This window comes from Sardina pilchardus, chromosome 8 (genome assembly GCF_963854185.1).
Source record: "Sardina pilchardus chromosome 8, fSarPil1.1, whole genome shotgun sequence".
Lineage (NCBI taxonomy): Eukaryota > Metazoa > Chordata > Actinopteri > Clupeiformes > Clupeidae > Sardina > Sardina pilchardus.
This window is the reverse complement of record NC_085001.1, coordinates 2,804,417-2,816,916: the sequence shown is the minus strand read 5'-3', so window position 1 is coordinate 2,816,916 and position 12,500 is coordinate 2,804,417. Positions and strand designations below refer to the sequence as shown.

The 12,500-nt window shown below is 48.1% G+C and overlaps 1 protein-coding gene across 3 annotated transcripts in view; it reads right to left on the bottom strand.

Moving 5' to 3' along the window:
* LOC134088401 (ral guanine nucleotide dissociation stimulator-like) overlaps nt 1–12,500 on the bottom strand; it is a 37,959-nt gene that overhangs the window by 15,621 nt on the left and 9,838 nt on the right. Inside the window, exon 1 of one of the 3 annotated variants that reach the window (XM_062542341.1) lies at nt 7,861–8,224. The exons of the other annotated variants lie outside the window; for them this stretch is intronic. Coding sequence (XP_062398325.1) covers nt 7,861–8,061 — 201 coding nt within the window. The 5' untranslated portion in view covers nt 8,062–8,224. Of the gene's footprint in view, nt 1–7,860; nt 8,225–12,500 lie in introns of those variants that run through there. 3 annotated transcript variants of the gene reach the window in all.

The following is a 12,500-nucleotide window of genomic DNA, read 5'->3' as shown; positions in this document are numbered from 1 at the left end:
GATTAAACCTCACTGAACTAAACCAAAGATTAAACCTCACGGAGCTAAACCAAAGATTAAACCTCACGGAGCTAAACCAAAGACTAAACCTCACGGACCTAAACCAAAGACTAAACCTCACTGAACTAAACCAAAGACATAACCGTAAACGTATGCAGTTCACCCAGGTACAGTATAGCCTCCGCTCTTGTGTCCAAGTCATGAGATGAGTCATGGTAAGTATTTTGACTTGTCTATTCTGTAGCTGTGTGGGTGTATTTGGATGGCACAGTTTCAAAAACAACACACAAAGGCTTTCCGTTTTCAATGTAGCTAGCCATGTTTAGTTGCATGCATATGCAGTTTATATCAACTGCAAGGGCATTCAGGTCGATGACCTTCATGGCAGAGAGGGATTTCCTTTGCACTGATATGTAGCCTACTGTATGCTGGAGAGAGAAACACCACAACCAACCCCACTTCCCTGTGGAGACCCCCCCCCCCCTGGACACACACACACAAACACACACACACACACACACACACACATACACACACACACACACACACACACACACACACACACACACACACACACACACACACACACACACACACACACACACACACACACACTCACACATTCACACATTCACACATTCACACACCCACACACTCACACACTCACACACTCACATTTATATACCTTTATTTGTGTTCACATTTTACAATGAATTTCATTGAACACAAACAATTTTAGCCACCAGCATTGCAAACCCAGTAGCCTATGTCTCTGGTCTCAGTTCATGGGTACATAAAACAACGCCTTCTCCATATGTGGCAAAATCCATGTCCGATGTTAACTTCTCCGGTAGATGTTCTAAGACTGGAACGGCGTTTTGCTCTCGCACATGATAAACTCTCCCACTGAGCAGCGCTTTTTTGAAAGCAAGCCTCAGTGCGGCGACCAAACACATAGTCCATAAGAGTTTTCCAAACAATGATTGCATCATCTACATTAACGGTGGCAGTTACAACGGGTGTGCGTGCAGCTAGATGTAAGAAAGTTATTTGGGTTTAGATGTTAACACTTCCAAACAATTTCCATGAGCGACTTTCGCATGCTGTGGCGTTACCGGCCTGCTTCCGACTTCGGGCATGCGCAAACACACACACACACACACACACTACTGTATGCTGGAGAGAGAAACACCACAACGGGCACCGGAGAGAAGAACAGAAACCATGTGACCTTTAGAGGATCCAACCCCACTTCCCTGTGGAGACCCCCCCGTACACACACACACACACCTGTGGAGATCCCCGTACACACACACACACACACACACACACCTGTGGAGATCCCCGTACATCACGCTTGCCCTTTCTGACACCTGATAAGGTCTCAAGGTTGACCTACATCTCCTCTAACAGCACACACACTCAGCAGCCGTCCAGCCAGCCACTAACAATGGAGAGTCAAGAGTCTGGTTAAGACATCGCCACCACAGCCTTGAGCAGATGTGTGTATGGCACAGGAAGCCAGCACACACACACACACACACACACACACACACACACACAGACACAGACACACAGACACACACACACACACGCACACGCACACGCACAGACACAGACACACACACACACACACACACACACACACACACACACACACACACACGCACACACACACACCTACACACAGATGTGTGCAGCTCAGGAAGCCGGTATGCAGTTCAGCAGGGAAAGTCCTGACTCCTCCATGTGTAAAAAGCCCAGTAGATGACGAGGCTGATGGAGGAGCTTCCCAACACACACAACACAAAGCCTAGAAAACCAGTCAAACGTGAGGGTGCCCTGTACAGCTGTAGGCTTCCTCCCTCACACAATGAGCTCAGAAACTCCCTCACACACACACACACACACACACACACACACACACACACACACACACACACACACACACACACACACACACACACACACACACACACACACACACACACACACACACACACACACACACACAGCTGAGAAAAACCTGTCTTAGATCACTTCCTCCACAGATGCATCCTAAACACAAATAGATGCACACGGTTGATTATTTTGGGAAAGACCCAGGCCTTTCACACATATAGATGTAGGTGTGTGTGTGTGTGTGCGCGTGTGTGTGAGCTTATGTATACGTGTGTGCGCATGTATGTGTGTGTATGTGTGTGTACGTGAGTATGTGTGTATGCATGTTCGTGTGTGTGTGTGTGTGTGTGTGTGTGTGTGTGTGTGTGTGTGTGTATGCGTGTGAGTTTGTGTGTGAGTATGTGTGTATGCATGTTTGTGTGTGTGTGTGTGTGTGTGTGTGTGTGTGTGTGTGTGTGACTGCCCAGAGGCCTGTGATAAAGATAATTGCAGCGCTGTATCCCAAATCCCTTGCAGGCAGAATGGTTCCATCTTCGGTTCTATCTGTGGTTCTCCACTCAGGCTAGTGTGTGAGAGCAAGAGTAGAGCAAGTGATCTGAAGAACGCAGCTGATGTAGGGAGATGCCCACAGCGCAATACACACACGTGTGTGTGAGGGAGTAGACGCAGCTGATGTAGGGAGATGCCCACAGCACAATACACACATCAGCTACAGCGCTCATGCCACATAGAGGTCCGAGCACCCACATGGACCCTTCGAGTCTGGCTTGCGGTCATTTCCCAATCCCACCCCATCTCTCTCTGCCACTTACTTCCTGTCTCACCCTTCACTGTCCTATACGAATAAAGGCCAAAAAAGCCCAGAAAATATACTTAAAAAAAGAAAAGAAAGGCGCTGATTTAGGGAGATAGCCCAGAGCACACTACACACATGTATGTGAGGGAGTAGATGCCCACAGCACAATACACACACATGTGTGTGTGTGAGGGAGTAGATGCCCACAGCACAATACACACACACATGTATGTGAGGGAGTAGATGGCCAGAGTACAATACACACACATGTGTGTGTGAGGGAGTAGATGGCCAGAGTACAATACACACATGTGTGTGTGAGGGAGTAGATGCCCACAGCACAATACACTCCACATGTGTGAGAGGGAGGAGATGCCCAGTACAATACACACACACACGTGTGTGTGAGGGAGCGAAGGGCTGGCTACTGCGCACCAGGCCAGCTGTCTGAGAGGGGAGAGCAGCGTGGTCATTGTGGGGCGGTTCAGCCCCCACTTCACTTCCTCTTTAAGCCCCCACTTCACTTCCTCTGGGGAAATGCGTAAGAGATTGCAGCATTGTGCGCTGATAACACAGATGCTTAGAGGCAGAGATGACTCTTCCTCTGTTTACACACAGAGCCTCCTCTTCCTCACTGAGAGAGTCTCCTCTTCCTCACCAAGAGAGACTCCTCTTCCTCACTAAGAGAGCCTCCTCTTCCTCACCAAGAGGCGTAATGGCATAGGGACAGAGCCAACAGGAGGAGCACACACTTTGAGGGATAAGACTGGAAAAAAACACTCACACACACACACACACACACACACACTTTCCAGTCCTCAATCTAGAGAATTCCACAGGGCAGTCTGTTTCTCTCGTTCGGCCACATTAAGTTGGGATTTGCGGAGAAAATAAACGTTTCCATGGCGATCTCATCGCCTGCTAACGAGCCACAGGTGACAAGAGGCTCAAGGATTCTGCTAAATGTAACAAACGCTAAACACTAAATAAACTAAACTAATGAAACACTAAACACATTAAACACTAACCACATTAAACAAACTCAATAAAGCCAGAGCCAGCGGTCAGTACTACAGGGAGATGGCTCAGAGTATTCAAATGGACACCATAGCTCATGCTGTCATTTCTCAGAGTACTCAAATGGACACCATAGCTCATGCGGTCATTTCTGTCATATTCTGAGGTTAGCGTTTTCATAATCACCAACACAATGTTTTCCCTGTTGCTGTCAATCATACCCCTCCATAGTCAGGGGTTCAGCCCCCTCTTCTTCTCCTCCTCTCTCTCTCTCTCCCTCGCTCTCTCTGTTTTGCCTGTCCTCTCTCTCTCCCACTCTCTCTCTGTTTTGCCTGTCCTCTATCTATCTCTCTCTCTCTCTCTGTTTTGCCTGTTTTCTCTCTCTCTCTCTCTCTCCCTCTCTCTCTCTCTCTCCCTCGCTCTTTGTCCCCCAGCTGAATCACCCAAACAAAAGCCCCTCTGTTTAACTCTCTCATTCAACTCCCATTTAACTCTCTCACCTCCCCTTTAACTCTCTCGTTCAACTCTGTTGCCGTAGCTTTATCTCAGTAACTCTTCAGCTTCATCCAGAGACCAAGCTGTCTCATTTCTATTGTCCACAGTGATGCATTTCTGCAGTTATTTTTGCGAAACGGACTAGTGCTGTATATGAGAAGACGTAAGACTGCCTTACACCACACACCAGTCTAAATTAGCTTTGTGCAACTGGGCCGTTATGTCACCTGCCAGGTGGGATTTAAAGAGCACCAGTAATGGCGCTAGAGCTTGTATGTTCTCCCTCTGAACGTTTATGTAATGTGCAGTCTATTGCGTAAGACCCCCAGTCCCCCCGCTGGTGCTCGCGGCTGAAAGAGGCTCTGTGAGCGTAGCAGGCCAGGCCACCAGCCCTCTTATTCACAGCAGGGATTACTCCTGCTGAGCCCTGTGCTGGAGATGCTGCAGCAAGACTCAGCGCTCACAGTACTGCCAGTGCGCTGCGCTACGTTTTTTTGTTCCTGCGACTCTCCGCCTGCAGGTGCAGTTCAATCCCAATTAATATGGAGAAGGAGAGGAGGAGAGGTGGAGAGGTGGAGAGGAGGGGAGGAGGAGAGGGGGAGAGGAGGATGTAGAGAGGAGGAGAGGAGGAGAGGTAGAGAGGAGGAGAGGAGGAGAGGTAGAGTGGAGGAGAGGAGGATGTAGAGAGGAGGAGAGGAGGATGTAGAGAGGAGGAGTGGAGGAGAGGAGGAGAGGTAGAGAGGAGGAGTGGAGGAGTGGAGGAGTGGAGGAGAGGAGGAGAGGTAGAGAGGAGGAGTGGAGGAGAGGAGGAGAGGTAGAGAGGAGGAGTGGAGGATGTAGAGAGGAGGAGTGGAGGAGAGGAGGAGAGGAGGAGAGGAGGAGATACCAGGCCAGTACTGAGCCAGATGGCAGCCAGAGGGGGAGCAGAGCACCAACAGCTCTATCAGGATTCACAAAACATCTCCTTGGCTCTGCAGGTCAGGGGGGGGGGGGGGGCAGGATAGGGAGGGGAGGGCGGGGGGGGCGCGGTGGCGGCCCATAAATCTAATCTAGTCTCATTACTCGGCTCCCCCTGAGCTCCCCTGAGCTGCTCTGAGCGCTCAACTGCGATGGCCTCCACTGACGCACAGCACAGGGATCTCGTTTTCATTTTCTAACACGGCCGGGGCATCAGCGCAGCGCTAGCAGTCCTCCTCCCTGTGAGCAGGGCCTCCAGAGTCACTGAGCAGGAGCAGCGCTAGCAGTCCTCCTCCCTGTGAGCAGGGCCTCCAGAGTCACTGAGCAGGAGCAGCGCTAGCAGCCTCTAGAGTCACTGAGCAGGAGCAGCGCTAGCAGTCCTCCTCCCTGTGAGCAGGGCCTCCAGAGTCACTGAGCAGGAGCAGCGCTAGCAGCCTCTAGAGTCACTGAGCAGGAGCAGCGCTAGCAGCCTCCAGAGTCACTGAGCAGGAGCAGCGCTAGCAGCCTCCAGAGTCACTGAGCAGGAGCAGCGCTAGCAGTCCTCCTCCCTGTGAGCAGGGCCTCTAGAGTGAGCAGGGTGTGTGCAGGGCCTCTAGAGTCACTGAGCAGGAGCGCTGACAGGGGTCATCAAAGGGTCAAGGGTTTCCCTACACAACCGAGACACAACCTATTGGCCCCTTCACAAGACAAAATAGAATAGAATAGGATATATACTTTTTTGATCCCGTGAGGGAAATTCAGTTCTCTGCATTTAACCCAATTTAACCGAATTAGTGAACACACAGCACACAGTGAACACACAATGAGGTGAATCACACAACCCAGAGCAGTGAGCTGCCTGCCCAACCAGCGGCGCTCGGGGAGCAGTGAGGGGTTAGGTGCCTTGCTCAAGGGCACTTCAGCCGTGGACTGGTCGGGGATCGAACCAGCAACCCTCAGGTTACAAGCCTGAAGCCCTAACCAGTAGGCCACGGCTGCCCGCTAGACACTGACAGGGCTAGCGAGGCCGAGGCATGGAGTGGGCTACAGCAAAACTGCGTTTGACATGGCGGTGACTAATAAGCCCACAGCCTGCCCTCTGTGTGCTGCACACTGCAGCCGTTAGCCTGTTAGCCCAACGTGCCTTCCCTGGTTAAGAATAGCCGTTAGCCTGTTAGCCCAACGTGCCTTCCCTGGTTAAGCAGAGAGCACAGTACAGTACAGTGCAGTGGGAGTGGGATTAGCCGTTAGCTAATTGCGTTACGTGAGCGGATTAGATCTGAGGAGGAGAGAGAAAGAGCTACTGACGACGGCAGACACTGGAACCTTCTCTCGCCACAACTTGCAACAGCTGACTCATATAGAGATGTCGTGTTTGTCAAAGGGCCCTGCGTCATACAGTATATGGCATTCCATCTGTTCAATGGTGCCATCTGTGTGTGTGTGTGTGTGTGTGTTGGCATGACAGGCGTAAATTGGGTCACAGGTGTCCACTTGTTAAGTTTGTTTACCACTTCTCTGACTTCACTGGCTCACAACAAGAACAGCCGTGTGAACTCTGACCCCTGTGATGGAGAGAGTGAGGACTCAGAAAGGCCTTAGTTACGGTCACTTGATCTGAAAGTTAATGTCAGATATCTCCAGAAAACTAAAAAGATGTGCATCATGTGATGTGACCACTGTTGTGAGTGGTTCTTTGGTCCTCCTAGGACCCAGGCTGTCCTCATGTAGCCCACTCTCCCTGGGCTTTATGTAATGCACAGAAATGTGATTACAGTAATCATCCACCATTTTGGAATTGCCTGCAAAGAACAGCGTGTGCTGTGTAACCGTGCCCCTGTTATGCTGTTCACAGATCAGTCGGGGCAGACTGACAGGATACACGTGAAAAGTTACTGTAGCAGACTTTTCTTTCTTTCTTTCTTTCTTCTTCTCTTTGGAAACCCCTCTGCACCTTAGCCGGTGTTTTCATACAGTATCTGTGGTCGGCTGATCATTTTATTTCCAGAGCCTGTGGCACAGGCCGTGTTTTTCCTTCTCCGGGTTTATGGAGAGGAAAGTTGGCGGCCGAAAGAGGGAACATCAGCATATATTCCTCCTCTCAAACCTCAACCACTACAGATGTGGGTCAGTCAGCAGCTGCCACTCAAAGCATCTGACTGTTCTGATTGGACAGAATGGAACTCTCAAACTCTGAAGTTTGAATCAGTAATATTTTACATTCCACAAACAAAACTAAACAGAAGAGCAGTGTGAACCCCCGAGAGGGTGAGACCTCAAACAGCCTTAAACATCTATTGTGCATCTGATTAAGGTGATACACAGGTATGCTGATTAAGATTCACTGTTGTGATCGCACTGGATTTCGATGGTAAACTCATTAGGCAGGTGATCCTAATCGCATTTAATGTGAATAGGTGTGATTAAATTGGCCCAACAGCTGATATGCAAATAGGCTACATTATTATTATTATAGGTTGCCTATTCGAATAGGGATGCATTTGTGAAGACTATGTACAACCAATATTCACGTAGCCTAAATTTTTTTAGTCAATGATTCGTTACAATGGCAATATCTAGGCCTATTTCATGTTATCTATTTTAGTTTTAGTCCAGAAGACAGAGCTATACAATTATCTGCATAGAGTGCCAAAGTTCTCATTCAAAACAACCACTCAAGTAGCCTATTTTTCTGTCATCTTGTGATTCCCTACCTCAAGTATGGGCAAGTCCGGGTCCAGATGAGTGAAACTGTTCAGAACGACGGGGTTCTCCTCTGCGGACGCGATCTCGAGCTTCACCCCGTCCCAAATGCTGCGGATCCTCCACGCGCCAGCGTCGAACAGCTCGTCCACCGACGACCGCCGCCGACTAGCGCGAGGACCCTCCGGTTGCATCCCCATCATGTAAACCATAGGTGCCTATAGATACCGTCACGAACGCAGACGAAACTAAACAAGCTACAAACAACGCTAAACTTTGACAACCTATTGGATATATCCGTCCATCACAGCAGCAGCACCTTTGGATGTGTCACAGAAGTTATTTACAGTCCGACTGTGACTGAGGCTTACTGAGCTGCTTTCAGTGACAGCGTTTGAAGTAGGTAATTCGGGGAAAGCCCGTCATAACTCCGCCCAGTTGTATCCATTACGCATTACGCAGCGTCCAAAAGATGATGTCACTTGACGTAAGTAAGCAAGCTGGGGTTCCGCATTGAGGGAAATCTGGCAGTAATCGAACAAGAACGACAGCTCTATTTTCTAAAAGTGATGTATACCTACAACAACTCAACATTCTGTCCAACATGGTATATCCTTTAGTATGGAAATGCAAAGTAGCCTAAAAGTCTGTATTCTAACCTAGCCTTCCTCATTTTAACTTGACTCCAAATATTGGATTTTTTTTTTTTTTGAAACTCTTGAAATACTTGTCTCATCTTCCTTGTTATCCAATGGCCCTCAAATATGCCTATCCAAAGCGTATGTCTGTAAAATCAAATGACATTTGAAAATGCCATGTTGTGTAATAAGTCAATTAGACGTTATTCCAGAAAAAGGTAATCTACTCCCTATAGTCTTTCTGTCTCCAATCAATTTATTCTCTCTCTCTCTCTCTCTCTCTCTCTCTCTCTCTCCCCCTCCCTCCCTCCCTGTCTGATTTGCTATGGCCATTGCATTGTTGATAGCGTACTTTGTGGGGGAATTCCGTTCTCCGGTTGGAATGCAGTGTTACTGCCCCCCAGCGGTCAGAATGGAAACTGCCCGTTGCCACAAACAGCAGGTGACGTTTTGGCACAACCACGGAGCACGAGCCACTTCTCTGCCTCGCCGGTGCCCCTGAGCAGGCGCAGCTGCAGCTGTCTCGAACGGCTGTTACTGCTATCGCTACATTCTCCGCACATAGATTCATTCAGCAGCTGCATTGGGCAGTGGTGGGAAGAAACGGGCTGAGAAGCTGCCTACTGTTTATTACTGTAATTCATGCTGTCCGCCCCCACCCTAGCTCAAGCTTATCAGTTGCTACAGCAGTCTTTTAATTTATTACAGGCCACCTTTCTTGAACTGAGACTGGTTTTAAACGCTGGTAAAACTAAGGTGATGCGGTTCACAAAGTCCCGCACAGTACCTGTACCAACCGCTCTAGCCATTTCCACACTGGATGGGAAGTGTGTTGAAAATGTTTCATCATATAAATATCTTGGTCTGTGGATTGATGAAAAGCTAACTTTCAAAGTTCATATTGACAAATTGGTGAAAAAGCTGAGAATAAAGCTTGGCTTTTATTTTAGAAATAAATCCTGTTTTACTCTCCTAGCTAGGAGGAAACTGATCAGTGCCACTTTCCTTCCAGTGTTGGACTATGGGGATGTGATTTATATGCATGCTGCCTCCACTACACTGCACACACTTGACACAGTTTACCATGGTGCACTGCGGTTTATTACTAATACCAAGTCACGCACACATCATTGTAGTCTTTATGAGGCGACTGGTTTTACCTCTTTAGGTCTGCGTAGGTGGTTCCATTGTCACATTTTCATTTATAAGGCTATTATTGGTCATTTACCAAACTATCTCAGTAGTCTGTTGACTTGGAATCATTCATCTTACAATCTCCGCTCAGTTAACACTCTGGCTTTACATATTCCACATAGAAAAACTGAATTTGGTAAAACTGCTTTTAGTTATGCTGCCCCCTGGTGTTGGAATTTGCTCCAAAAAGGTTTGAAGCTTTCTGTTTTTATCCCACTTGGACATTTTAAACAATTACTTAAAAAATCCAAATCTGAACAGTGCACATGTTTTCAATGATCCCTTGATGTAATTTTTTTTTTAAATTGTCTCACATGTACTGTAAATCTGTGTTGCATGTTGCATGTTGTGTCATTGGCTTTAGTTGCTGTTTGTTGTTGTCCTGTCTAGTCTTCATGTCCTCTTTTTATGTTAGTCTATTTTGTCATCAATGTTTCTGTGTAACTTGTGTACTTGTTGCCCCAGGGCTCCCTTGTAAAAGAGATTCAATTATCTCAATGGGTTATCACCTGGTAAAATAAAGGATAAATAAAAAAATAAATAAAAAAAACTATGAAAAGCATGTCATGCTGCCAGGAGAGCCTTATTCTCTGGACCACTGTATACGACTGCACTAAGTTAAAAAAAGAAAAGCAATAAATGCCTCTAATTTTAGAAATGTTGAAAATGTGCTGGGCTTAATTCATATGTTCCAGCGTTAATCTGTCCGGACTCTCCACAAAGCCCAGGCTGTTTTGACCTCCAGTAACCCCGGTCTGTTGTTGTTGTTGTGAGAGCAAGGGCTGCCTTGCACCACACAGCGGCTTTCTGGAGTCACCCTTACATCATCACCTCATCATTTGTTTTTCTGCAGTGCAGCTACAGGCCAGATGGCCACCGCCGTGATGCCCATACTGATCTGGGCCAGACCCGGGCCAGAGGCCAGCCAGCGTTTAGCCACAGCCAGGCCAGATGTGGCCCGCGTCTCAGCCAGATTGCAGCCAGATTTGAGCCATCATTGACCTCACTGACACTTTTATCCAAAGCAGCTACTTGCAACAATGAATGAGGAATAAGAATATAGGCTATAATGCTGAGGAGACCTTGCCTGCTACCTAATGAACACTATCCATCAATCAATCAATCAATCAATCAATCAATCAATAGAATGACGATACTGAGGAGCCCGTACCTGCTACCTAATGAACACTATCTATCAATCAATCAATCAATCAATAGAATGACGATACTGAGGAGCCCGTACCTGCTACCTAGTGAACACTATCCATCAATAAATCAAATCAATCAATCAATAAAGTGATGATACTGAGGAGCCCGTACCTGCTACCTAATGAACACTATCTATCAATCAATCAATCAATCAATAGAATGACGATACTGAGGAGCCCGTACCTGCTACCTAGTGAACACTATCCATCAATCAATCAATCAATCAATCAATCAATAGCAGTGCCAGTGAGAGGAGGAAGCAGAAGATGGAGGAAGAGGGGGGCGGGAGAAAGGGAAGAGGGGGGCGGGAGAAAGGGAAGTGGGAGTGATAGAAGTGATAAGAAAAGCGGTACTGCAGTCTCAGACCAGTTGTGTCTTCAGGAGGTACTGTAGTCTCAGACCAGTTGTGTCTTCAGGAGGTACTGTAGTCTCAGACCAGTTGTGTCTTCAGGAGGTACTGTAGTCTCAGACCAGTTGTGTCTTCAGGAGGTACTGTAGTCTCAGACCAGTTGTGTCTTCAGGAGGTACTGTAGTCTCAGACCAGTTGTGTCTTCTGGAGGTACTGTAGTCTCAGACCAGTTGTGTCTTCAGGAGGTACTGTAGTCTCAGACCAGTTGTGTCTTCAGGAGGTACTGTAGTCTCAGACCAGTTGTGTCTTCAGGAGGTACTGTAGTCTCAGACCAGTTGTGTCTCCAAGAGCCTGTTGACTATAGAGCGGGCCGTCTCAGATTATAGCCGTGTCTGAGACAAATTTGAACCATACAGCAGCCAAATCTGAGATGTGTCTGAGAATTCGCCCAGATTTGAGCCGTATCTCCACCAGAATAAAGCCGTATCTCAGCCAGATGTAGCCGTGTCTGAGCCACGTCTGAGCTTATCCAAACAATAGACTCCACTGAGCGGGACCAGCAAAACAGAACTGACTTGCAGTCAACTCGATGGCCGTGGCATAGCAACACTGATGTGTGGAGTTGTACTGAAAACAAAGCAATCTAATGTAATCATGTTGGAGCCGACTTGCAGAGGCCTTGAGTCACATTTGGGCCACATCTGAGACAGACTTAAGCTGCTTTCCATCCTCTTTACCATCCATACGCTGGAACGGGCAAATGGCAACCGTGTAAATAAAAGGTCAAAGCAGCGGCCACTTGTGATGTAGCCGTGGCTGAGTTATGGCGCTGAGTTCTTCTCTGAGTGCCCAGGCTGCCCACATCCCTTCATAGCACTCTGCATGAATCAGCAGGACACAAATCAAAGCGCCAGCGTGAGCTCAGAGTGGAGGAGGTGCTGTGTGTGTGTGTGTTGGTCTGTGGTGGGTGCTGGAGGAGATGCTCTGGGTGGGTCTGACTAGAGGGGATGGAGGTGGTGTGTGTGTGTGTGTGTGTGTGTGTGTGTGTGGAGGGGGGGGGATGCTCTGGGTGGGTCTGACTAGAGGGGATGGTCTGCCTTTGGTCCCAATTGAATCGTCTCAGTCGTCAGCACACCTCAGCTCAGTAGCCATTTATAAATACAGGCAGTATTAATACAGGCAGTGTCCCATACACACACACACACGCACGCACGCGCGCGCAGGCACGCACGCACACACACACACACACACACACACACAC